Source organism: Cloeon dipterum, chromosome 3 (assembly GCF_949628265.1).
Source record: "Cloeon dipterum chromosome 3, ieCloDipt1.1, whole genome shotgun sequence".
NCBI lineage: Eukaryota > Metazoa > Arthropoda > Insecta > Ephemeroptera > Baetidae > Cloeon > Cloeon dipterum.
This window is the reverse complement of record NC_088788.1, coordinates 27,895,470-27,922,563: the sequence shown is the minus strand read 5'-3', so window position 1 is coordinate 27,922,563 and position 27,094 is coordinate 27,895,470. Positions and strand designations below refer to the sequence as shown.

The 27,094-nt window shown below is 42.8% G+C and overlaps 1 protein-coding gene across 1 annotated transcript; it reads left to right on the top strand.

Annotated features, from left to right (window-relative positions):
- Nucleotides 1-3,402: 3,402 nt before the first annotated feature.
- LOC135941502 (MOXD1 homolog 2-like) lies at nucleotides 3,403-26,935 on the top strand. Its single transcript, XM_065487094.1, has 9 exons — nucleotides 3,403-3,716; nucleotides 15,588-15,997; nucleotides 22,852-23,028; nucleotides 24,202-24,291; nucleotides 24,487-24,672; nucleotides 24,785-25,112; nucleotides 25,171-25,489; nucleotides 25,542-25,713; nucleotides 25,987-26,935. The coding sequence occupies exons 1-9, from the start codon at nucleotides 3,698-3,700 to the stop codon at nucleotides 26,227-26,229; spliced, it is 1,944 nt and encodes a 647-aa protein (XP_065343166.1). The 5' UTR covers nucleotides 3,403-3,697; the 3' UTR covers nucleotides 26,230-26,935.
- The last annotated feature ends 159 nt before the right edge of the window (nucleotides 26,936-27,094 follow it).

Here is a 27,094-nt window from a genome sequence, read left to right as displayed (position 1 = left end):
TTATTTCAGCAGAAGCGTAGCGCGCAGAGTTTTTGCAGGCGCACTCGAAGCGAGTCGACTACCAAATTATGGGGTGATGCATGGCTTGCATCACCAAAACGCTAAGCGACCCGCACCGCGAGCAGATTTGCCGACAAAAAGTGTGACATTGCTCACTTAGCTTTTTACATGCATATACATAGTCGGGGCCGTGCGCGCATGACGTGCATACTTAATTGTGCAAAAGCTCCATCCGCGCGCGAGTATACAAGAAGAGCCGCATGCGGCTCTCTCGAGCCGGCCGAAAAGTTTTCCAGCACTCCGCCCACCTGACAGTGTAATATCTGTTTCATTATGTATAGAAGACACGGCGCAGCTAAATATAAAAGGGTTAAAGTGGTGTGCAATATAAGCAGCATCCCCAGCGCTGTGTGCACGAGTTGCCGACTTCTATATAGATATATCTTTCTCTGCTCTCACGCGCGTTTGATAGATTTAATGATGCGCGCTGCCGCCCGGATGAAAAAGTTAGCAGTCAGCAGAGAGTTGGCTCGTCGGAATATATTTATGTTCGTAATTGGAATGGTGCCGGGGCAGAGCTACTGCCGCTGGAAAAATTAATGAACGGCACCAGGTTCAACTGTGAGAGCCACTGGCGGCATTTTCCACAGCAGCTTTACGGCGGCCGATCCGTACCGTCAGCACCGCCGAACCCCGGTGAAAAACTGCTCCCGGGAAACGAGCCGGCTAACTTTTTCAAAACAACCTTTCACCTCAATCCAGCCAGCGGTGCAGACGACCTCCAGGGGACACGCGTGCATCCGCATTGTTGGAATAAATATTGCTACCCTTTAAATCATTTCAAATTATTGTTCTGCTTTGCATGAATTGCACGCCTTTTTCCAGCACGTCCTCTGTTTTCATCACAACTGGTGCACGGCGAACTTCCGACCTCAATATCATAATGGTGTCCACAATTCCTATTTAAAGTTCAAATGCTTTTCATTGTTGAATTCCTCGGTGTTTCTATATCAAGTGCTATAGTTATATTGCGTATATTATCTATATATTAGATTATTCAACCTCATTATGTACCTGGTTATTCTTGCCTTATCGATACATAAAATGCATTATAGTAAAATATTGTAAATGAGATATTGTATAGCTAGAAAGGGCAAACAATGCTAGCAAATTATTGAAAAAACGATTATTTACAAGAGTAATATCTCTCGCCGCACTGAAGCTATACATGGTGCTACAAATTTATATAACTTAATTTTAAAGACGCATACACAAAGAAAAATGGGCATTTTATGTATGAATGCGATTCAAACTGTCTAAAACCAGCAAAAAATGGCAAAGATTTCATATTAATAAAATAATAATTCGCTTGGAAGTCCTTATAGGAGATATTTCCTAAACGTATAATATATTTATTTTTCCTTTCGTTCAGTTACATTGCGTATTGCTTTTCTCTTTCTCTAAAAAGACATGATTGAAGATATTTTTTAATTTCAAATATGAGATAACTAAAAAATGTTGCCACAGTTTCGTTTCCTTTTGGTGACGTTTAAAAAAAGGCATCATCGTGATTGATTTGTAAAAAATTATTAAATGAGTATTAAACAGTAATCAATTTTTTCCAACTATTGCATTTTCCGTATTTGCGGTAAGTAATAATTTATTGGTATTGGCATTTGACTTAATGTGCTAATATATTCGGTACAATTTAGTCTTCAAAAACTGACAGTAAGAAATTAATGGAAGTTTTCAATAAAAATGACCTGCATATAGTTTGACATAAAATTGGTTTTTAGCTTCAAGCATAAGTCGCTAAAAGTTATTGGAAATGAAGCTTCAGAGTCTATTATCACGTCAATTATATTTGAATCATTGACCTGAAGTTTTTTAAATATTATTAAACATGATAGTAATTATAATTAAGCTTTTTTCAGTTCCATGTAAAAAATTAAAATTAATTACATAATTAATGGGAAAGGCAGGAAATTTTTCATCTATTGGTGTATTTCATATAAAATCGAAATCATCTTATAACATAAAAATGCTTAATCATTTTATACCAATAAAAACAAATTGATGCTATATGACAGTCAGATTTGTTGTCATTAGTCCCACTTTAGCACGGTTTATCCTGAAATCCCTCTCCTTTAGAAGAGCATTCTTTGAGGGCACGAACATTTTCCATCAACGAAGTCACTTTTTGTGAGGATTTCAAAAGAAAACATTAAACATCATCTTTTGTGTGTTCAAAACTACCTACGATATGTTGGAAAGTTTGTCCCAAGGGATTTGTTATTTCAAAAACATGCGATTATCCTCAAACCGTGAAAGATTAGGAAACAAGAAACGAGTGTACTCCTATTGAAGCAAATTCCAGCCTTTCTGCAATTGTATACCCCCTTTGGAGAGTAGCAAAGCAGCACCCTTATTTGTCCGTGGCAAAAAAGGTCCATTCGCGCCACTGGCCATCATTATTCATCGTGTCGGGCGTGCACATATCGAGACGTGTCAATTCGGTCGGGTGCTTAAATTTAATCAGCCGAAACACAGCTCGTCCATTAAACACAAAAAGTGACCCATTTGGCCACTATCGAGGAGAGCTATGGTGAGTGCGAGAGGAGAAGGAAGCAGCAAGCTCGCTGGCTCGACTCGGCTGCTCGCTGAGCTTGGCCGTGTGTGTTTGACTCGCTCCTTCCGGGGCCACCTGGGAAAGGGCCTTAGCACGACCTGTACGAAATAACATGGCTCAGAAGTCAAGAGAAAAATGAGAAAAAATCAAAGGAATCGTTAAACTTTGCGATAGCAAATTAACGAAATTTTCCTTCGTTACAACAGTCGCCTTTTTTCAGTGTCTTGCGTTTATCTAGAGGTCTCAGCCGCAAGATTTAAGGCGGCTGGCGCGACCAGCTTGGCCGAATTTTTTCTGGCGGCGGCTGGCTATTTTTACCGGCGGCTGGATCGTGAAGTTTGAAAGTGCTTAAAAGCCTGAAGGACCGAAAGACATTTTTTCTCTTGCACTTTTTCATATTTGACCCTTTTTCGCCGGTGGCTGGTGCAGCTTAACCAGTTCACGGTGGCTGGCGGCTGTCCACGTGACCCAAACTATTCCGGCTGGTGCGGCGCAGCGCGGCTGGCTGCGACCACTACATTGATCTAAAAAATAATAAAATAGCTGCAAAGAAGACAAGTTTCAAAAAATGTTAATATAATGTAAAGTTTTACAAAATTTACTCTCGTACTTAGAGTGATGAAATTTTCACTTCTTTCCCACGGCTGTTTATCCTCCCCCGCACGTGTTAAAGCCATTCGGCAGTGGGCCCGTTTGGCGGAGGAGGCCCCGGCTCAACCCACCACGAGTGCAGCCGCGGCGCTGGTAACGGAGAGCGCAGAAGCGAGGAGTAGTATCCAGCAGCTCGGCCAGCTCGACTAGTCAGACCGAAGCCGTTCGAGTGGATAAGTCGCTGCGTGCGTGATGCCGACAAATTGAGCCGAATTGAGTCGGCAAAGTGTGTTGTGCGAGTGGTACGTTTGGTCAAAGGGAGAGTCCTTGTTTTCGACGCGGCCGCCGATCGACGCCGTGGCGCCGATCCGCCTCGGCCCGACGATTCCCGTCGACGACTGCACTTTTGTTATCGGTCGGAGGAGATGCGCCGAAGCTGCTGCTGCTGAAAAACGCAGTCGACTCGCCCGCCGAATAATGATCGTTAGACAAACAGGTACGTTGTTTATGTGCGCTTGACAGACGGTCCGTGTGTGTGTTTGCTTTTTACCCCGGCGCACTTTTTCTCCAGCGTGAAAAAGCGACTGTCGTGTTTGTATTCCGAAACGAAATGACGTGATCATTATTTAACGTCAAACTTGTGTTTGTATACGTTGGATTTTAGCCAGAATGACTGTTTTTGTACAGCTGCCATATAGACGACAGGCCGGTATTATACTCACGCGAATAATCTGATATCATTCTGTGAAATGTGAATTTAAAAATTCATTTTTTACAACCGCAAAGAGAGAGATACGGCAAATAATATGTACTTGTTGATTTTTGCTCGACACAGAGAAACAGCAGCAACGGTGAATTAAGTCATTAATTGCGTCTAACGTGATTGTTATGGAAAGTGCATTTCCCATGTTTCGCGATTCGCATTTCCACGAGATCAAAAGAGTTAGTTCTTTCGAAACAATCGTGTTTTTGGGTCAAAGCTGTTATGCAATTTTCATCAGTTGCACCCAACGGGTTGCATACTTTTGAAAATTGGAAAGGCCAATCACGAGTATTATTATACGCAGTAAATCGGGATTAATGAGGTCTTATTGTGCATTATGAAACGGCACGGAATTATTTTGAACGCGTATGGAGCAGAGTGGAGAATGTTTCGACGCTCGTATCTGAACCTAGATCAAATATAGTTTCTGCTGCAATATCGAAGGGCCATTAATTTTCGTCCAGACAATAGAATTTTAGGGTTTGGAATGCAAGTTATTTCTAGAAAAAACATCAACCCCTAAGACTTGACGTTGAGAAATTAGGTCTCTGCAGATGTGTCGCAAAGGTCTATTCAACTCTTTTGTCTGGACAAGAGCGTAACACCCTGGGATCTCTCCCTGCATCATTTACCGATTTCCAATAACAAACTTTGTTTGCGTTCCTTAGTTTGAAAGCGCACGGCCCACAAGCAGAACTAAAAAGTAACAGGAAAATCCACATAACAATGCGCTCTCACTTGAGTTTATTACCACTTTAGTGTTGAAAAAGCAAAGGAAAGCACGGCAGCAGTGCTTTCCCGAACAATGCATCGAGAGGATTGCTTCCTCTGCGAGCGCAAGCATCTTGAAGCAGGGAAGTGACCCAAAAAAGTGCGTGGCGAATTTTAAACGGTCCACTCTCCCGAGGCGTAAATTGCAGCGCTGAGCATGAAAAAGAAACGTGTCGCCCATTTACATTTTTACATAATTGAAAACTCGGGTTTGACACAGCGATTAGAAAGCAGGCCTGGGAAAGAAAGAAGAGAATGAGCTCGAAGAGGAGTTAGGAGAATAATGACGCGACTGCTTTTCTCTGTTCAAAAGTCTCCGCTCAGTGGCGGAACGTCGATATTTATTGTAAGGAGCACAGCAAGAAGTTTTGTTTCGATGCTTACAACAAAGTATTATTCAAGATGAAAATAAGAGCTCTGAGAGGAAAAATGGAAGCATCTTCAATCGGAACCTTTTTATTTGATAAAAGTTTGAAAGAACTCTTTTGTTTTCAATTTTATTCATCCAATCGATAACTTTCGGTGTATAATAATCATAATTCAATATTAAAAAAGAAAATCAGCTGCGTAACTTCTTATTAATTATCACCCAGCATTCAGGAAATTCCGTGAGGCAACCTTATTATTTTCCACTAGATTTAAAGCCAACAAACACCTGTTAAGAATTTACCTAATTTTAAAGGCTTCCCCTTAATGAGATGCGGCTGGTGTTACGATTCGACGAGAAATCTGTCCCGAAGCCGAACAAAAACACGCGGAATTCGCTGAATTATCGCCCTACTCGCTTCTCTCGAGCCTCGAGGGCCCTTGGATAAATATGTGCAACGCGAGTAGCGCCACTGCGACTCAGCTGGCACTCGTCGCCTGCTTTTTGTTCGCTGGATGCACTGCTCTTTTCCATTCTCTCATTCCTCCCGAGAGCAGGGCATGAATTTTTTCAGAGTGTTCTGCACGCCGGCGAGCGGTGCATTCGCCCCGACATTTCAATAATATTTCTCTCTGCGCCGGTCGTTGGTTTGGTTTGCTCGCTAGCTCGCTCGCTTCGATGGCCGCCGCGAGCGTGCATGAATTATTGTCGTCGACTGCGAATCCATTAGGATGCTGGATTTCCATGATTTAACACCGTGTAAGCCGGCCAATGATTTGTTGTTGGTCAGCTACCCGTGCGCTAAACCCTGTTGTTTTCACGAAAGTATCAAATTACCTGCTGCGCCGCCAATCGTTCACGGCTCGGCTCGCTGCTTTTTCACACGCGATCCTTTTTCCAATTGCAACAAGCTCTCCCTCTTTTGTCAGCCCAGGGAAAAAGTCTCCAGCGGCCGAAACCGCAAAAAGGGAGATTTTCTTTCCGTGCCCGGCGTCGTTGGTGGAAACGAAATTCCCATAATTACTGCCGCCGCCCTTCTGCGCCCGCACGCCCGTCCGCCGCTGAAAAACAGCCAAATTACCTTTTCTATATTGTGTATAAGCAATTGTCTTTTGATTTTGCCAGCCAAATTACTTCTTTCTGCTGGTGTGCCCGCTCACTCGTTCGCCAGCCCGCTGATTGCGCTTTTTGTGCGCGCGGGAGAGAGTAAAAATATTTCCTCTATCTCTTTCCCAGGGAAGTGAAAGACTGCACATGTCGCTGATTATGTGGAGACCATTTAGAAATTTTTCAGCGATTCAATTGTCTGCTATTGCGTGAAGTTCATGATGGTCCTCAAATTTCCGTCCACCAATCTTATAACGTGAGAGTTTGCGATTTTTAAGTGTATTTACTGGTCTTAAAGGTTTACAAATTGGTATGAATAGAAGCTCAATACCAATAAGGACGATTTTTCATTGGATTTTTTTTTACGGAAATTCATAAGTTTCAATAAAAGTAAATTTAATCTACTAAATATAGACTTTTAAAATTATTCTGCTCGATCCTATTACCTCGTTGACTTGTTAGGAATCCTGAATGATTACGTTGTTAAGCAAAATATTCCCTTCGTCAGTTATTTATAGGATGATCGTATCTTTTTATCAGGGAATTAGTTTCAACCTCTTTTGAAGCACCAATGAGAATTATTGGGAATCTCAAAATGAGAATTTCGCCTTCGCAGAATATCTGACGTCATTAGTCGATTGGGTGCCACGAATAGCGACTCCGTTTTTCACATCCCCGCAGACTCATTCGCTGTATGGCAGCCTGGTTATTATTATCAGAGCCAACAAATCTTTCCTTTCATTAAAACTTGTGAAACAGCAGCAGTAGCGGCGGGCCGCGCTGAATCAACAAATGCCGAGCAAACTAACTTTTAACTCGGGCAGAGAACCGACCGACAAGCCAATAAAAACTATTATTTTTCGTATTGAAAAGAGGTGGCAGATACTATAAATAACGGGCAGGCAGCGGGCTGTGCAGCAGCAAAATGATTTAATTAAAGCATCCACTGACTAATCTCGTCATATTACAAAAGATTAGAGCTGCTTTTCTTGCTGCTCCGACTCGTGATTAATTGCCCAAAGCGGCTATTTGTGCCTTTTTTCCGTTCCCTGCCGTATTTTTGCTGCAACAAAGTGGAATTTGATTAAATATCATTCCATGCGATGCGTGTTTTGCGCTTTCCGAGCAAATTGCTGAGCCGTTTTTTATGTGTCTTTTTCACCATATTTTCCGGCGTCGGCGGTCATAAACCGCGTTTTATGACTCTTCGTAATAGAAATAATGCGTCTGATTAAAGAATAAAAAAAGAACGCCTGTTGGACGCGAAATAATTACTCACTTGGATCACCCGCGGCTGCTTAATATGCAATATGTACGCAATTAAGGCTTTTTAATTTTCAAAACTTGTGATAAATAGTCCAATAAAAGGAAGATTATGCCCTCACCAAGTTTCTCGCCGCGGTGGCGGCGGCTGCTGTTAGAAATTTTAATATGGGAAACGACATGAATCACGCGGGCATTATTCAGCATAACTTTCATCTGGCCTGACGTTAAAACTTCGGCGCGCCAAGTGTGGAAAATTTTAAATTATTTTTATGTCTCTCCCGTTCGCCTGCGCGCGGAGGAAATTATTTTCTTATTATTCTCTGCCGGCAGCTCCTGCGCGGCCGGAAAACCTTGAAATTAAACTTTTCAAAAGGGGATTAGCAGCAGCGAGCAGTTCGCCATCGCGGACAAAAAGTGTCGTGGCAAAAATAAAAAGCATGATTTATCCGAGTGTCATGAGAGTCGCGATTTGTTAGATGTCTTTCTAGTGAAATTATCGAGATTGTTTATACCAAATAATGTAGTGGAAGTTATTTTAGACCTGTCAAATACCAACCGCAACAGGCATTCGTTACCGAAATAGAGGACATTGAAATTAAATGTTGTGGAAATATTTACAAGAGGCTTATAAATTCCTATCGTTCGGGTAAATAATTTTCCCATTTTTCATTACAGTCGCATTTTTTCTACTTTGTTTCCATTTCAAAATAATGGTAATTTGGTCATGCCTTCTCCACACCGAGCTGAAATTGGGAATTTTACAATGTCAGTTCACTTGACTGAGTAAATTCGACGGTTTTTGAGCTAAACAACTCTCGCGTCGGTGCAAATTCAATCTCGCTTAAGTGGTTCTGAAAAGGTTCGTGTTCAGTCAGCGCGAATGATTGGCTTCAATATTCAATCTGTCTCAAATTCCCGACCCGCGCGCATTCATTGTCATTTGTTGCAATCGAAGTCGTTTTCGGGAAAATCGGCAACTGTTCATGCGAAAAGCAAGCAGCAGCTCGACGCGATGGCGGTCTCTTTTTGCCACGCGACAGCTGCCAGCAGCCCGACGCGGCCATTTTCCAGATGCTTTTCCCTCCGCCACTCTATGTGTCTATATGTGTGTGCATGTGTGAATAATATTTTGCTTTTATTTTTGTTCTTGCCGCTATGAAATTCCTCCGTCCGCATGCAAATAGCTGCGAAATTTGCACATAAAATATTTATCCTGCATAAATTTGTGGCGAAAGAGTTTTTCTCCAATTTCGCTTTCTCGTGGCGCACGGACTGCCATGAAAGGCAAACAAGGGCATTTCTGGGGGGAAAATTGAAACTGCCGCGAGTGAGCAACAAAATTCCGAGTTAATACACAAGCCACATACACAATAGGGCTGAGGAACACGCGTTTTTTGTATGTGTATATATTCTACATTCAAATTCATCACTGCTTGGAATGCTGAATGAGTTGCCACCAGGGGGATTTTTTCGCCGGGTGCTGGAATATCTTAACCTCGTCGTGTTCGTGTATACTCGCACACAACGTCCAGCAGCAATTTGTTTATATTGCAGTTTGTGTATATTTAGATGCGAATAAATAGAGCCGGAGGGTTCTTTCCAGCAGCCTGCAACCACTTGAGCTTGTATTCAAAGAAATGGGTCTCGCAGAAGATGTTGCGGGATTTTATTCATGTTCATTAAAAAAGTGTCAAGGACGACACTTCCTCTATCTCTATGTTTTATTTTTGTTAAGTTAAAACGCAATGATTAAAATCGAATTTTGTATCTTCAAGTGGATTTTTTTAAAATCAAGTTTGTTTATTTTTATGTCCGTTTTCCAAGGTTTTTTTCAGTACACGCAATATATAGGAATAGGAAATTATATTTAGAACGGGCGTTTGGAGTGCAAACAGAACCTAAATGTAATTCTAAGAACATTTGATTCGGCATTTCCATTAAACTATCAAGGAGCATCTCGAGCTGCTTTCATAGACGAGCAAACTTTAATTTCAATCAACATCACTTGCGCATCTCGAGAGGAATTTCCATTAGTTCAAAATCTGCACGATTTGCGTGCCTTTTAGCAGAAGGCATTTGCTTGAGCAACTCTCGCGCTCAGTCGGCTTCTTGCCGCTGCCGTGGCACTTTAAGTCATTTGTAACACAAACACAGCGGATTTCGAGGCAAAAACTTGGGCCGAAAGAGACGTCTGCGTTTGTGTAAGATTCCACTCGGCAGATTGCAAAAAGCCGCCACCAACAACCACTGGCACCACCGAAACTTGTTTTAATCCCACAAGTCGCCTTTCCATCTTTCCGCAATTTCTTGATCTTGTTAAAACTTGAGCGTTTTGTTTATCTTTCTTGAAACCACTCGAATTTCGTGTTGTATTTTCGCTCTTTTTCTTCGTGGCGAAACGAGACTGCTGGATGCTGAGCTGCAACGAATTTAATCAAAAAAGTAATTGCAAAAAGTTGCGGCGGGCCCTCCAAACGGTGCCGGGATAAGCAAAAGCGGCACGGCACACGTTCACGCGCATGTATTCTTATGTACTCGCACGCTGTGGGAAAAGCAGGAAAGTTCCTTCATCCCCCTTTTGAACGGCGGCAGCGAAATCCTGCTGTGTGCCGTGCCCTCGGATGAATCATTTGCGTGGAGGCTGCCTTGTTTTGAGATAGATCACGCAACTCTCGTTCTGACACATAAAACAGCACATTCTCCCGTGAGCACGAGAGCTGCAAGACGAGACGTGCTTGAATCTCGGAGCAGGAAAGAAAATATGAAAAATGGAACCTGGATGGCGGCGGCTGGTGCATTCTAGTCGATCAAAAGTTTCTAGTCATCGCTTGAACCTAAAGGTCCCCTGTACTGGTTAACTATGAAATAGATAAAAGCGCATCAAGTATGAAGAAAATGCTTTAAATTTCAAGGGCTCTAATTTACTGAATGAATTTTTTAACTGTACCGCCCTCTTGAATAACTATTTGATGAGGCATATAGATCAATGAAATGCTATTAAAAAGTATACTATTGATTAATTGAAATTTTGTATAGCTCTACAATCTTTGACTTTTCGAGTCAGTTTATTGTTAACTGTAAAAAAACAGTTCAATCCGGGCTTACTTGTAATATTTGTTCGACTCCTTTAAGAGAGTGTTTTGCGTCAACTAGAAATGACGATCCAGGCTTTATTAGTTAAATGCACCCTTTTGTGAGTTCAATTCAGCCACTCTGTGAGTGCAATTCAATATTCAATCAATGACAATTGAATTCATTGGCATATTATGTCCTGTCGCAGGCGCTTATTCATGAGAATATAATTCCGAACCCTTTATCCGCCTTGGATAACAGACGCATGAATATTTTAAGAACGTACTCTGGATAATAAATAACCGACCTGTAGCGTAATTAAAAAATATTTCCAGCGCGTGTTATTAAAATTCCGAAGATTGTTCTGTTTCTCGGTCTTTTTCTCTCCTGAGGAGAGATTTTTATGAGATGTTAAAAGGAGCAGAGAGGAAGACGACACACGCACGCAAAAAGCGATTTTTCTGGCCGACACCAGAGCAGAGGTTGAATTGAATTTTATTGCCAGGTAGCTTGGGCTTGAGAAATGATTTCTTCCCTGGATGATTGTGGTCGTCCGTTCCGTCGTCGGTTTTGTGAGCTGCAGACACGTCATCTCGAAATATCTTTCCTGTGTATGTGTGTGTGAATGTCGGAGGATATGGCCCCGAACATAACTCATAAATACAGTGGTATATACTGTACACAGATTGAGAGCCAGTTGGTTTCTTCTCACCGACATTCCTGATCCATTAAACACACAACACGCAAGCCAATAGATAACAATGGCACAATATCGGCCGGGAAATATTTCCGAGGATTTTCCGCTTGAAGACAAACTCCTTATTCTGCAGCACCTCTAATCCTATTAGCCGCGCCAGGCACGGACTGCGAATTAAAACCGGCTCATCGGAAACCACTGTCGTTTTGCAGGCGGATTTGCTTGCCTTCGCCTCCAAACGGGATCTTTCGGGATGGGATTTCTAGGCGGTTCGTCTATGTTTGCGTTGTGGCTGTGAAGCGGCAATGAAATTTGCCAACACACTCACAGTAATATTTGACTGTTAAAGTGCCACATTAGCAAATTACATGCTTTCCAAAACTATTAAGCTGCCTCGCAGCTACTGACTTGAGATAATTTAATTGGGTGTCTTCAAAAAAAGGCTTTATAGTCGTTTAATTAAATAGCACATTAAAAAAGATAAAAACCCACATCAAAGGAGAGAGAGCATAATTTACACTGGCCCTAAATTTAATCTGCCAGGTGGTCTCACGCATTCAACTATAAATTCGCTCCCTTAGCGATTCTTTGCCTCTCTTGGTCCTTTTTTGCCGCTGCCGTGAAGGGTAAGATTTGTCGGTCTCTATCTCTTCTCTCCTGCGTATACCGGTTAAATACCTTTATTTGATTAAGGCAATTAAAAGCTCTGGAGCACCTCTCGTTAATCAGCTCGACTGCGGAAATTGGATTTTGAGCCACTCCATCTAAATATCTCTTTTTGCCACCGCCGCCGCTGCCGCCGGAGCGATTTTCCCTGGTGACTCACTTTTTTACGCTCGCTTTCGCAGCCAAATGAAAATGGATTATTTTCGTCACACTAAAAGGTCTACCCGGTGGAATCAAACTTTGAGCAAAGGCACTCCCCCAAAACGGAAAAGCGTCAGATGCGCAATGAAGGCTACAAACCCATCTCACTTGCGCCCCTTTCTCCTCCATACACATTATGACGGTTTCCGATCACAATAGGATTTTTGCCATCCTTTATTAAGCCCCCGAAAGTTTGCAATTCGAGAGCTAACAGCCAGGCCAGAATTCCGTCCGAAATTAATATCTGAAGAGAGGAAATGGAGGCTGCTCTTTTGTTTGAAATATTCAATAGGTTCCCCCTGCCAGACAAAAGTTTAAAGTATTTTTCAATGTGCGCTACATCGACAGGGCACCATATCCAAGCTTTTCAATTGCACTATCTGCCAATTTAAAACCGTATCTAAAACGATCTATTTTGAAACACAGCATTTAATGAGATTATAACAGCGATTTTCCTCCCGCTCAATTTGCAGGTTTGCTCTCTCACCGAAAAATTTCCAAATTCCACCTTTTAGCAGCCATTAACAAACGAGCTGAACATTGAATCGGCTTTTCCTAATTAATATATTATTTGAGCGCAAATAACCGTTTCTGCGCCGCAAAAGTAATCCGCACACACATTTTGAAAGGCTTCCGCAAATCCATCGATGGTATTACGAATTCAACCCTTTTACGCTGGAATTCGCGCCCTCGAAACTCTTTGCGAAGCCTTTCATTCGTTTGGCTGGTGTTTAATTACTACTCGATGGAAAGTGAATTCGATTGTGCGGTTGGCTGCGTACACATGCCAAAAAGGTGCTCGCCGAAAGGGATCCGAATCAATTGTCCTTGCCAATGGAATGCGTACTTACACATTTAGAGGCGACTTTTCAAAGCGACTTTGCTCACTAGCTGGGATAAAGAGCAGAGAAAAGAAAGAAAGAAAAATAAAGAAAGAAAAGCCAGTCTCTCTCTCTCTCTCTCTCGCGCGCGCACAACGAGTTGATTGAAGCAGATCAAAACTCTCATTTTGCCGGCTCGCTCTCGCTTTTTATTCCTTTTGTGTGCGCTTTTGATAATCGAGGCCGATCTAACGAAATGCCGGCTCGAAGCCTTTTCACGCAGAGACCTCCCGCACGAGATGACACCGTTCTCGGCCGATTTTTCAGGCTTCGGAGGTGGCCCAGTCCGGACCTAATCTGACCTGAAACTTTATAAAAGGTCCGCCGCGAGAGCCGACGAATGCGGTATGTAATGATAATGGTAATAACAATGCTCGCTGGCGCGCGGCTCTTTGTCCCCTGGAATAAACTCTGGTAATAAAACACGGGCTCCAACTCAACGCTGAGCTGGGGTCCCGACCAACAAATAAGAGGGTATTTTCTCCGAGAGCCTTTTTTCTCTTTCATTCTGCATGTGATTCCGGCCGCCGCCTCAGCCGTTTATTGAGCAATCGGCTCCGTTTTAAAGCTTTTACAGGCCGTTTTATCCGGTGAATTATTTTTTTAGGTTCGTTCGCTTTTTCCGGACGGAAAAGCAGGTCGTAAAGGATGTAATCGCGTTTATGAGGCCCCGCGGCGCGTCGGCGAGGAGTTGCTGATTTTGCCATCCGACGTGAAAAATAAATTCCAAATTCGTGGCCTGGCCTGATGTTTCTGCCTTTGTCATTTGCGCCGCAGAAATCAATTTTCAATTACCCACTTCCTTTGTGCCATTGCCAGACTTGCCAGCACCCGGGTACTTTGAGTTTTGCTTTTGATGCACTCCTCCCTCCCTTTGATGCCTCGAGGCTTTTTACGTTCCAATCGCAAATTTTTCGCCCTTGCATCTGATACATGCGGTAATTCACTCAAGTGCGAGCTACCCTCGCACACTGCGCAGGGTTGCCAGTGGTCAAGAGGCGGAAATGAAATGTTTCGGCACGGACTGACAGTTTAAGGAGGCCTACTCGATCCCACTATGGCAGTCGTTTTCCACTTTCCCCAGTGGAACCATTAAAAATGCCTACGCTGTTTAAGCTCCAAAACTTGAATACTGTTCGATTAAAAAATGTTTTAAATACTGGAAAAATTCTTCAATTTTTAAAAAAAATAAAAAAGCATAAATGAAATATTTAAGGATCTGATCGCTGCAAATTGATGTACAAATTTATAAATTTTCAAACGCAACTGATGAAACATTAAATATCGAAGAGCATTACTTAGCAAAAGCAGACCAAGGCCTTTGTAATACCTCATTTATTTCTGCCAGAACAATCAAGCGAATCTTGACTAGTGATAAACGACACTCTTCTGGGTTTGGCAACCCTAGGCTACAAACAGGAGCCAGCCAGTTTCCTCTCCCATGATTTTCCCACTTATAAATTTTTCCGCGTGCACCTCGGGCTCATTTTAGCCGAGCGAATCGGAATAAAGTGTCAGGTTTGATGGAACGACGGTTGCTGCCTCGGCAGTGGCAATATCGCTCCAGATGATGAGCTGCTTTTTCCTGCTCGAATTCATTTCCTCGAGAGCTTTTTTGCTAATAAATTGCGTTGCAAGTCACACGGTACTCTTTTTTCTCTCCCTGGTGAATTACTTCATCAAAAAGATTCCCTTGCAAATTCTCTTTCGCGGGAATGATTTGTTTCGGACGTAACAGCATTTAGTCGCCCGCGGTGATCGATGATGATGATGATTCAGTTTCCTCGCCAGGCGAGATTAATCGTTCGCCGGTCTTTCTTGTAAAAGGACAATGCAAAAAGAAACGCTGAGCGGTGATTGATCGTCTGTATTGACAAGCAGCTAGTTTTTCCGCCAGCAAATTGTGCGATTTTGAAATTTTGATCCCACTCCAGATGAATATTTCATATAAAACATGCAACATGAATTTCTCTGCGAACGGTTTCGCGTAAAATTCATGCATACTGGGTTTTGATTTTCCATTCAATAATGTAATCTCTGGGCTTTATACAACATACGTGGTTGTTCGGCCTTTTTTATTTATCAAAATTCACGTTGTGAACCTTCGCAGCCGCCACACACGCTGCGCGCGCGATATTTTCATTTATTTATTGTTCGGCACTCGCGCACCGGTCTTCATGAATAAATCAGTTTTATGCGTGATTTTGATTAATATTTGGTGTGTAGCGTAAACGTATGCATCACCAGCGTGATGGATATGCGAGTATGAATTATTGTGTGCTCTGTTTACTCATTCCTCCCGTGGCATAATTATAAGCCATAGGCCGCGAGCTCTGTGTCTGGCTGGAAATTAATTTTCCAAATATTTGAATGAGATTGTGTGCTTGTTGTTGGGGTACCAAAGTGTTTGGGTTTACGATTTAATGAGTTTCGCGAGATTGATCAACACCGTTCTGGCTTTGTCAGCGTGGATTTGCGATTAAACTTGTCAAAAATTATTCCTGCGTGTACAATAAAAAATAATAATCAATAAATCCAGCAACGTTTACTAATAGAACATTCATTTTTATTTTCAGGGCTGATGTTTGTCGCGGCGCTGTGTTTGCTGCTTACTTGGGTGTCCGGCGCGTCCGCTTTGGACGAAAACTGGGCGCACTCGGCGTGGCTGGATGACCGGTACTTGGTGCGATGGACGCCGGGCGCAGAGGACATCACGTTCGAGGTTACCGTGGGCACGCTGGGCTACGTGGGTTTCGGCGTGTCGCTGGACGGGAGCATGCAAGGCTCGGACGTGGTGATCGGCTGGGTGCAGCACGGCCGCACCATCTTCCAGGACAGACACGTGTCCCGGGGCCACGTGGAGCCCATCGTGGACGCCAGCCAGGACTGGGAGCTGCTGCAGGGCATGGAGAACGACACGCACACCGTGCTCACCTTCCGCAGGGCCTACGACACCTGCGATAGGGATCAAGACATCAGAATAACGGTAATTATTTATACGCGCTGATGATGTATTGCGGTCGGATTCGTGGAGCGCCTGAAATTTGCTCCAGAGGTCGGTCGCCGCTTGAATTTATCGTCGCGCCGACTGAGAGAGAGAGAGAAAAGTAAACACTCGAGATAATAATTTAATAGCACTCAGAACGATATTTAATAGTTTTGTCCAAGCCTACCTGCTGTGCAATTGCCGTAAGCCTGAAGACATATTAAATATGTATTTCGCTATGTTCAGTTTTTTATGCAAATATTTAAATCATCTGCCTTGTTACAATCAGGCGGTTTCAATCTAATATGAACATATTTGTATGCTCCTTTACTTCTACTTTGCTAAAACTCCTAATCCATAATTATAGGTGTGTGCTCATGGCGATTTTTTCGCTTAAAGATTTTTAAACTAATGACCAAATAATTTTTTGAAGCAAGAGACTAATCCAGCACTAATCCCATTTAATGGCTACGCTTCCCTCTCAGACCTTATTTCCACACAAAAAGTTTGTGACAAACGCGCACAGACGTGTTTTCCTATAAAAATATGATGAGTCAGGCTTTCACAAAAGTGACCAATGCGCCCAGTGCGACAGATTGTAAGGCTTAGATAAATCTTGCAGGCAAGGGAAACACAAATAATCCGCTGACGGCAGCTTGCCAGTCATGGAGGGAAAATTCGGAATTCTTTTCATGCCGCGACCATTTTCCGCTTAATTAAATAAATAAACTCTGACAGAGCTTATCGGTGCCCAGTGACTTAACAAAACTGTTTTCTGGCTGCAAAATTCCGAGTGAGTGTGTGTACTTTGAGCAGCATTTAGTTAGCCATTGGCCCCGAGAGTTAACAATGCACCAGCTGGGCGTCTCAGAGAGAATGGATATCGAGGTACAATGCAAAAACTCCGTTTCTCTATTCTCTCAGTCTAATGGATATTGCAATTTTCAAAGCTGCTGATGAAACTGTGAAGTGAGCGGCAAACAAAAACCGAAGAATCCCATCCCGTATGGCTAGAAGACAGAGAAGCCGCTTTTAATACGGCGAGCGAGCCGAGACAAAAGACCCAGCCGGCCGTCGCGGTTCTTGAAGTTTCGCTCGGCCACATTCGAACTTAGTTCGTTCCGACTTACGTGCATGCAGACCAAAGTAATCAAAGGGCTAAAAATTGGGTCGATTTTGAAGCTCTCTCGAATAGCGTAAAGACGATCTCGCTCAGTCGCGACGGCAGTCGAGCGCGCGCGTAGGTCGATGCAGCGCAACAGACACCGTGTTTGCGCAACTTTGGCTTTGGAATTTATTTGTATGTGCACGCCGAGCCATAGACTAGTTATTTCTGGCCGAAATAAATCAATTGTGCAGGCAGAGAGAGCAATATTAATGAGGCGGCTCGCTATATGTATACAGTACTCGTGCTCTCTCACTCACTCGATAAAGGATTTCACGCACACTGCATATTATTCCACAGGGACGTGATAAATAGCAGGTAGCCATGGAACCGTCAGAGCTGAGCTGATTGCAGTAGTTTTTAGGGAACTTCGGTATCAGAGATTTGATGTTTACCATTATCCTTCCAAGATTATTTGACTTCTCACACATTTACCTGAAAGTATTCACGCATCGCATTCGCGTTGCAGGTTATCAAAGGAGATTTGAGAAACTTTTTTAAGTTAATAAATTTGATCATTAATCAGAATAATTAATGTTAATTCTGAGTAAACTCACTAGTAGGAAAGGGTGCATGTAATTTTGGCTAGCAAGGAAATTTCTCCGTAAATCGTAGTAGTAAATGTCTAAACTAATTTGAAAAACTTGCTTTTCATTTTTGCTTGTGTTACATCCTGGTTATGCAACTTTGTAGTCAGAAGTATGCCTTTAGCTCCCTAATTTCACAACTTAAATAGCATGCGTGAATTCACCCCAAAAGATTGGCAAAAGTTTTAATTGGCCATTTGGGTTCTTTAGGCCCTAACGTGAAGTTGACGGGTACGTAGAGTTTCCACCTCTACCTACATCGTTCTCTTGCAAGAGAATGAGAAATCATAGATGATTCAACGTCTGTGCTCGTAAAATATTAAATGTATAGCGTCTTTCGGAAAATGAGCCGGGTTCGTATTTCATCATGGATTTTAAGAGAAGTAAAAAGAATTCGACTCTTTCGCACACCCCTGTCCACTAACTCACACACAAGGTTCATTATTATATGGTGGGGGCCTCGTTGATTTTATTGAAGCATTGATTTTAACACAATAGAGCGAGTGCGAGCTAGAGAGAGCAAAGAGTAACTTTATTATCGAGCCGATGTCTTTCTCTCTGCCAGCAAGGCGTAATTATTCCGCATGAAATGCCGTGCTCCTAGTTAATTAATATTTAATTGCCCTTTTGCTTTGTGCGTTGAATCTTGCGCCGCTGCCGCCGCGCTTGCATTATTATTATTAAAGCTATCGTCCGGTGTAATCTCGTCAAGTAGGTTGGAAAATGGGAAACGCGCGTCGGCCGGATTTTCCATGTCAACAGTCAAGTGAATTTTTTCATAACGCTTCGCTACTCCCTCTTTCGCAAATGCGCGAATAAGCCGCCGCCGCTGATGGAAGAGCTGCTGCTTTGCCTTTACCGTTGAAATACTCGTGGAATATGAAATACGCTCTATCTGCTTTTCTTTTTGAGGTTGACGCTTCGCAGACGAGCTTAGGGGGCCTACCGTGAAAGGAAAATTGCAAAAGTGAAATGGCGGGCTCGAGGTTCGACCGATTTTTGTATGCAAAAAAAATACAGGTTTGTTCAAAAAGAAGAATATCAAGTAGAGTAAATCGTCGTAAGGGATAATAAAGTGGATTGATACAGGGCAACAATTGAAAATGTTTGAATTATTTATTCATTTATTTTGCAACAGTAAAAAAGGACCTTGCTACAGTATAAATTCAAATTTTCTTTCTCCAAAATTTACAGTTTTCCCCAAATTTTCTTGGCAGATTTCGATTCCTCTGGTCGAGGTCTATTCAACATTGTATGAAACCTTTTGGGGAAATTTTTTTGTGAAATAAAATCAGATTTCAAGTAGGGAGACAGTCGGTCCTCACCATTTGAAAAGCATGCTAACTTTGCAGCCAGCACTTTTCTAAAAAATTTACAGTGCTGCTTAGGTCAATATTGGCTACAACTGAATCCAAAGGGATGAGTTAATGCATTGACATCAAGGATGTTCCATGGTTTTGCTGTATCAATTCTTTAATTGTCTATAATTAAAAATTGGAGAGTTCCACAACAATATTTGAAACATATACTTGAGCCTTGAACACTGGTTCGCTCAATTTCACTTCAGTTAAGTCTGATGTGCTGTGTCAACGACGCCGCTGAGCGCCTCCAGTGTCATTTCTATAGTTGCGGTACAAAAAACTTCCCCGCAATTTTTTCGCAATTATCGCAAGCCCTCTGGTTTTTTCATCTTTTTTACACCGCCAGTGGCTCAATAATGGGAGGGAAAACGTCTTAAGTACAGGCTGGCCGTGTGTGCCGCGCCGGGATGAATATTTTAGGAGCGAGCAAGCGAGGGCTCTTGCTTATTTGGCTCCTACTTAGGTTTCCCATGCACGCCACCAAGAGAAAATGATTTGCGGGGATCACAAAATATGCTGCGAGTGTATGCTAAATAATTTTTCAAGAGTTGGCCTCTTCTTGTAAGGATGAAATTTTATTCCCCCGCAGACTGATATAATGTATATTCATGGTGCAGCAAAAACTGGTTTTGCAGTGGTTAGGAATCAGCGGGCATGCCGTAATATTCGCTTGAAAAATATCACACGCGCGCGCGGGAGAGCAAAAAAGTCCGGGTAAAAATTAACAGCCGGCCCAAGAGCTAGTTTTGTAGAAAGCTTGCAGAATTTGGCCAAAAACCATAGATCCAGCGTATTAGAGATCGTTTCTTACTTGAGACTTATTAAACGGCTGCTCTCGAACCCGTACATATAATTCTCTCGGACGTGCCGCTCGGTGCCAACTTTTGAAGGCCCTCTGAATTTGCCGTTTTTATTCCTCCGCTTAAGACAAGTTGTATTTTACCCGAATATTCGACCGCTCATTTCTGTATCCGCACAATTTTAGAACTTTTCATGCTCACAGAAATGTACAGATAGCAATGGAATGCCACCGTTAAGTTCGGCCATAACTCAAAAAAGCTGCTTTTTATCTTGCTCGGTGATCTTCAGTGTTTAAGAATTTTTTGTATCGTAAATATAGGATCGAAATAGACATCTTTCCATGATGGAATAAAACTTATATAACTCGTTGTTAATAAAATTTCATTTCCACTCCGTCAGTCGGCATTAAGTATTTTAAACTCCGTTGAGCAAGTCAAAATGTCCAAAAAATCAAGCTGAAAAGCCCACTAATATAGGCAAAAATCCCTATTTTATTCAAGCAAGTATTACATTCTGAGGTTTTTTATTTTTTCTTTAAAATCAGCATATTTGAGAAAATAATTATTTTGGGCCAATTATCCAAATAAGAAAATTTGTGCCTTTAATGATGGTATGTAGCTTCCTAAGAATTAATGATCATTTCCATATCAGGACATTTATACATGACGGCTCACTGAAGCTTTAAAACGAAATGCTTTTTATTCAAATGGCATCAAAAGCTATTCGTTCTCTCTGTAGAACCAACAGGCAGCGTATTTCCTCAAAAAATCACTTCAATGCACCATTTCTCATTTCTTGTTACTCACAAAAAAAATGGTGAGCAATTTTGCGAGAAAAGCGGCATTGCCACTCACCCTAATTAAATAAAATATGAAAAAGCACGCTGTTTTGCCAGCAGGATTAAATTGAATTGCCAATTAGCGATGATTTTCACTCCTCCCAGGAGCCAAATGAATGCCGCGCGTCGTGTTCATTATTTTTCCCAGCGAAAAAAGTAGAAACAGGCGCGCAAGCTTCTCTGCTTCTTCTTCTTCTCCGTGAGCCGCTCAATTCAAGTGAGCAGCAGCCAGCAAGATTCCTTTGAGACCTGCTCGAGTGAATTTTTATCTTGCGCGGTTAATAATTAAATGATACAACCCGCCCGCCTGCCTGGCCGTCCGGCTGTGTCCGTCCTTAAGAAAAAGTTGCAAATGATGCCTGCCTGTTCAATTAGTGTCGAATGAGCAGTTTTCCCCCCAGGGTGGTGAAGTGTTTTGCAGGCAGGCAGCTGCACAATTAAGAATTCAGGCACAGCTTTCCAACATCTACTTGAATATTTATAAGCAATGAACGCAGCCGCATATTTTGCATGTTGAAAAATGCTCGGGAAGCAGCCCATTTGCATGTGGCAAAAATGGGCTGTGTTGTTCAGGGGCTGTGAAAAAATGGATTTACTTTCCAAGGCACTCTCTAATCTTTTTTTTTATTTAAGTTCTAAAGAAAAACTTTAAAAAAATGGAGGTCATGGATTGTTTTAATTTTGTTATGATATTATATGAGTGATTATTCTACTCGTTACACATTTAGAAATTAGGTTTTATCGTGCCTCTAGTGTGAAACTTGAACTGACCCAAGAGTGGGTTGTCAAACTCTTGGATTCACAAAAAATGCTTCAATTTTATCATGTTGAATATTGGATAACAAATTATACAGGAGGCGAAGAATTTATTTTGCCTTTTTGTTCAATTTGCAGCATTGTCTTTTTCACGTCCCCTCTATTCTCTGGCTGTCGTCTCGTCGCCGAGAAACTTTTTAATCCAATTCAATTTTGCCAGAAAATGTCGCTTTTCTCACCCGAAACTTTTTCACCCAGTGCGCGCGCTCTGCTTGCTTTTTCGTGCACACTTCCACGAGCAAATACAAATAATCCGGACGCGCTTTTGCGCTCAGCATTTGGATAATTTATTCTCCTGGCGTGTGCTGCTGTTTTGCTGGCGCTCTCCTGTTTTTGCCAGCCGCTTTTTGTGCGTGAAAAACAAGGGCACAAATTAATATATTCATTTCCGAGTAAGTCACGCGGACGGCAGATATGCGTGCGGATTTTAAATTTGAAATTCGCCATGCCTGCACCGTCAAAAGTTCCCTCGATTTGAATAATCGCGATTGTGACGTTTGTGCGGGAAATTAGTGGCCAGAGATGGGCGCATCACACAAGCATTTAGGAGGACAAAAAACTTTTGCTTCATATACAAAGTCGTGCTTTATGAATAAGAAAGGGTTAATTCTCTTTTTTGGCGTCGAAACGATTAATCATTGTTTTCTTGCACAGCAGTAAAAATGAGTCCCACGGGAGTGTTCACTTTTTAAGCGGCTTCCTCTCTCTCATTCTCTCTCTCTTTCGAGCAATTTTCAAGCTGCTAGCGCTTTGCATACTTATATATATGTATATATTTCTCTTTTTCTTTCTCTCGGTGGAAAGCTCTTCTGCTGATGCAGAAAAAATCAACATGCTGAAATATCACTTGCGCAGCAGCATTTCAGGATTATACAAAAACTAGTTTCCAATGGCTTATGTGTGCCGCTTACTTAGATATTGCTGGAAGATGCTTGCTGGCTGCATCCTTTAATAAATTTAGCGATAAAATGAGAGGCGCTTTTCAGCATACATAAAAAGCAGCTCCGACCAAACAACATGGGCTGAAGGGTTCCCTCCTTGTACACACGGTGCGAGCGTAAAAAAACGCAAGAAAAGTCACCAGGCGGGCACCTCCTCTGTTTAATTTCCATGTAAACCCTGACATTATTGAGGCACTCTTTACCTGGCCGCAGAGCCGGTGAGAGAGAGAGCAACGAGAGAATGTATGAATTTCTTGGTGGTGCCGGATGCTTATCTGCGCGCGAACACGCTCATCAATAAATAAATAAGTAACGAGACGCTCTCTGACTCTGCTTTTCCCACAGAACGACACGATGAAGATGGTGTGGGCGTACCACAGTGAAGACCCGGTGCCCGGCCTGCCCATGCCCTACCACGGACCCGGCCAGCGCGGCGCCAGGTCGGCCTTCCTCGTGCTCAGGGTGGATCAGTCGCAGCCGAGTCAAGAGGTGCTGCACACCTGGGAGCTGCGAAATCCCTCGGTGAGTTATTGCTGGCCGATCGATGCCAAGGATTTGCCAAAAGCAGCCGCCGCCGTGCACGCGCCAAAGTTGCCCCGACGACGCCGTAGAACCCTCTGTGGCGAGGGCCTGGCCGACGAAACGGCGCCACCCCCGCGAGCAACCCCTTTTTGCTTGTGCTCATCCTCTCTCCCTGCTGTATCGCGCTGGTCAATCAAATTACAAAGCGTCCCATTAGTAATTCCCCCCTCTTTTTGTGCTTATGCTCAGGCGAGACGCCGGCATGCAAAAAATTGAGTACAGATAGCCTTGAAAAAGATGAGCCTCTGTATCTGAACCCAGTGTGCTTGCCCTCTAACGCTCAGGCGGCTCAAATTATAAAATTTTTCCTTGGTGTTCATTTCAGTGCAGCGATTAATTTTAGTTAATATAAAACCAGTTAAACGTTTACTGCAGAAATCTACTACTAATGCACCAGAGGTGTGCTCATTCAAAATTAAACAACAATTATGGTCGACAATAAACATATTGTACGAAAACAAAATTAATTTTCTCAATAAACTTGAAAACCTTTAAACTCTGATACTAGGCGTTCAGCTAACACAAAATAACTCGGTAAAAGTCTAATTTACGTTTTAGATTTTGATCAATTTTCCCTGTATGTCGTAACAATTTGGTGCGATCCTTGAGACACAATATACATGAATAGAATTTTGATAGCTCCCTAAAGTTGATAAGATATCTTATTAACGCATACATAAAAACTACTATTTCGCGCATCATGTCCTCGTGAACGTTGGCCTGCAATGGGGCGGGCGTCCCTCGACTTTGAGCGTGGTCCAAAACTTGATGAAAAAGTTGCTGCATCCCGTTTACGACTTTTGCGTGCCAAATTCCGCGTCACCCTGGTTCATTGATCAGCCAATGAGGCCCCAAGGGGAGATGGTCCCTTGTTAGGCCAAATGACGGTCGTCCTTACTTTTGAGGGCGGTAATAAAGTGTCACTGGTCTGATTCGGGAAATCCGCCTAGTAAATTTTTGATCCAGCCTCCGATTTGTCCCGACTGGCTGTAAAAATTTCACCGGTGTGTCTTGCGCCGCACACGACTTTGCAGGGATTTATCCCCGAAACTTATTTGCCCGCGCGCGACTTTTCTTCTCACTATACTTATCTGACCGTCTTTCCCTGCCTAGGTGCTGCTGCCGAGTACGCAAGAGTCGCTCAACTGGTGCAAAATCTTCAAACTGCCTGCCACCATGACTGAGAAAAGTCACATTATTCGAGTAAGTTTACTATCTGCAACTCGGCAAAAAGTTCCTTCTCCTTCTTTTCAAACACATGCCTCGCGCCTTACTTTTTAACCAGATAAATTTCCCTAGCTCCTAACTTCTACGCCGCTATTTGTACTCTGCTTCCAACCCTGTTCAAACATAAAAGATTTCTCTTGGATTTCTTTTTAAAAATGCATTTCTCTGCAGTACGAACCAGTGACACAGCCAGGCAACCGCCCCTATATGCACTACGTACACATCTACGAGTGTGAAAATGACCCAGGACTAGAAGATTTGTACCATTCACCCGGTGTCCCTTGTTATCAGCCAGACACACCGAAGCCTTACACTTCCTGCACAAATATCGTCTTAGCCTGGGCGTATGGCTCTGAGGTATGCAACAATTTTAATGTTAAAATACACAGGAAACATTTAAACTGTCTCAAAATACTTATCAAAACACGATAAGATATTTCAAATAAAAGCAAATCATTCTTTTTTCCAGGGTTTTACTTTCCCACCTGAGGCAGGCTACCCACTGGACCCTCGGAGTGGCTCTCGCTACTTTAAGATGGAAACCCACTACATAAATCCTACCCTTCACGCTGGAGTCAAGGATTCATCTGGAATCAAAATTTTTTATACAACTAAATTACGGCCAAACGACGCTGGGGTTCTCTCAGTCGGTATTGACCCGAATTGGAGACACATAGTTCCCCCCGGACAGCGAGCAGTTGTCTCGGAGGGCCACTGCATGGGTGTCTGCACCAACAGGTCGTTTCCCAGTCAAGGGGTTCAAGTCTTTGGAGTGATGTTGCACACTCACCAACTAGGTAAAGATGATATTTGCCAAACTGGAGTCGCGTTTTGAACATTTTTTTTCGTTGACAGGTCGAAAGGCAAGTTTGCGTCACATCAGAGGAAACAGAGAACTGGCGCCCTTAGCTTCTGATTCAAACTACGATCCGGAATATCAGGAGTTCAGGCGGCTGCCAGTGCCAACCCAGGTCATGCCTGGCGATCATCTTTACAGTGAATGCGTCTACAACAGCTCTGCACGCAGCGCCATCACCCTCGGAGGAGTAACCATTCGAGAGGAGATGTGCATGGCCGTCGCTCTCTACTGGCCTAAGGTCCAACTATCCCTCTGCTATTCCCTGCCCTCGCTGCCCACTGTCCTCCACTCGCTCGGCATTGAGGAGCTTTATCCGTAAGTTAAATAATTTTATTTTTACTTCTGATTTTTAATTTTGATCATCTAGTGGTTCTAACCCGGTGAAAATCAAGTCACCCCTGGAGCTGGCCAACATGACGCTGGAACACCGTCTGCGCAACTATGACTGGAAAAAAAACTTTTTCCATTTCCAGAAGACAACCCACTTTGGCTCCTTTAAGCCGCTGTGCTGGCACAGTGCCAAAAGAGGCATCTTGCCTGTGAGTGCCAAAATTTTTCACCTGCTTCTTATTTTTTTTTATTTCCGCTGGAACATAAATTACTACCAGCCTTGTTTTTATCCATTCTGCCCTGCTGATAATTTATGGTTATCATATTTTTTGTTCTCCTTTTTTGCCAAGTCGGAGCAAAGTAGAAAAACAATCTGTATGATAAAGCGCTCCTAGAAAACCAAATACGATGCACAGCAGCACATAAATTCACTGTCAGATTGCCAAGAGCAGCTCTTAGGAATCAATCACTTACTGTTGCAGGATACGGAGGAAAAACTGTTCTTCTTCCCGAATGTGAGCCGTCTTCACCGAGAGCCAAATCTAGGGATTTGCCGGTCTCGCAAGAAAAAGCTTGACGACCCCGGCCGGGTAGAGGTGAGCAACAGCATCGAGCACAACTCGGGCTTGATCAGCGAGACGTCGAGTCTCAACATCGGGCCAAGCCTGCAGGCTGGCCGGCTGCTAGCCCTGCTGGCTGGAGGCCTGCTCTGTGTTCTCGTGTAACGTGCTGTGCCGTCTGTGATTGTGTCTGCGCCCCCCCTGGGGGCCAGGAACACTCGTCCTCCTCCCCTCCTCTTGTCGACTTCTATGTCCTTGGAGCCATTTGTGTTGCGTTTGCCCATCCGTGTGCGTGCGCGAGAGATTTGTATGTTGCAGAAGAAAGCGTTTTAGTCTTGGCGTACTAGTGGCCAAGTCGACCGATTCGTTAAGAATTTGATGTTAATTTATCAATCATGAAAGTTAAAGTCGACGTGGATTTGGAATTTGCACTAATGTTTTTGTAGGTGGTAGCACGCAAATGGACCATGATTTGCATTCCTGCTCAGACTGAACGAGCACCCCATCATGATCTCTAGTCATCATGTACATACCATGATAATAGCAGTTGAGCTATAACTTGAATGTTCATTTCCACGTAACCATAGCTGCAGGATTGAAATGATAAAACTATTTTCCCCTTGCATTTGAATGAAACGGTAGCTAAAGTATTCATAATATATTGTATTGACAGCTGAAAAGATCTCAATATATATTTTGATGATAACACAGCGCAGCTATGGAAGCATAATAACAATATTCCTAATCAAATGGAAATAATTATACTTTGTCTGTACGCAACTGGAATCAAATTGATAAAATTCTGAGCAGAGCACAAAATTTTCAATGCCATGACAAAGTATCACAATAAAGTAATTCATTTAGCACAACAGGCAATGTGTATCAATTATAACATTTAACATACTCCGTATAAAGCAAACATTCCAGACCAGCAGAATTGAGTTGGTTCAATACTTTTCATATATAAAAAACAGAAACCTTCACTGAGATGTACCCCCAGATTTAAGTTATTGGTAGCGTAAAGGAGAAT

Coding starts and splice junctions, on each gene's coding strand:
- LOC135941502 (XM_065487094.1), top strand. Junction 15,998..22,851: donor ATCAAGACATCAGAATAACG/GTAATTATTTAT, acceptor CTTTTCCCACAG/AACGACACGATGAAGATGGT. Junction 24,292..24,486: donor AGAAAAGTCACATTATTCGA/GTAAGTTTACTA, acceptor ATTTCTCTGCAG/TACGAACCAGTGACACAGCC.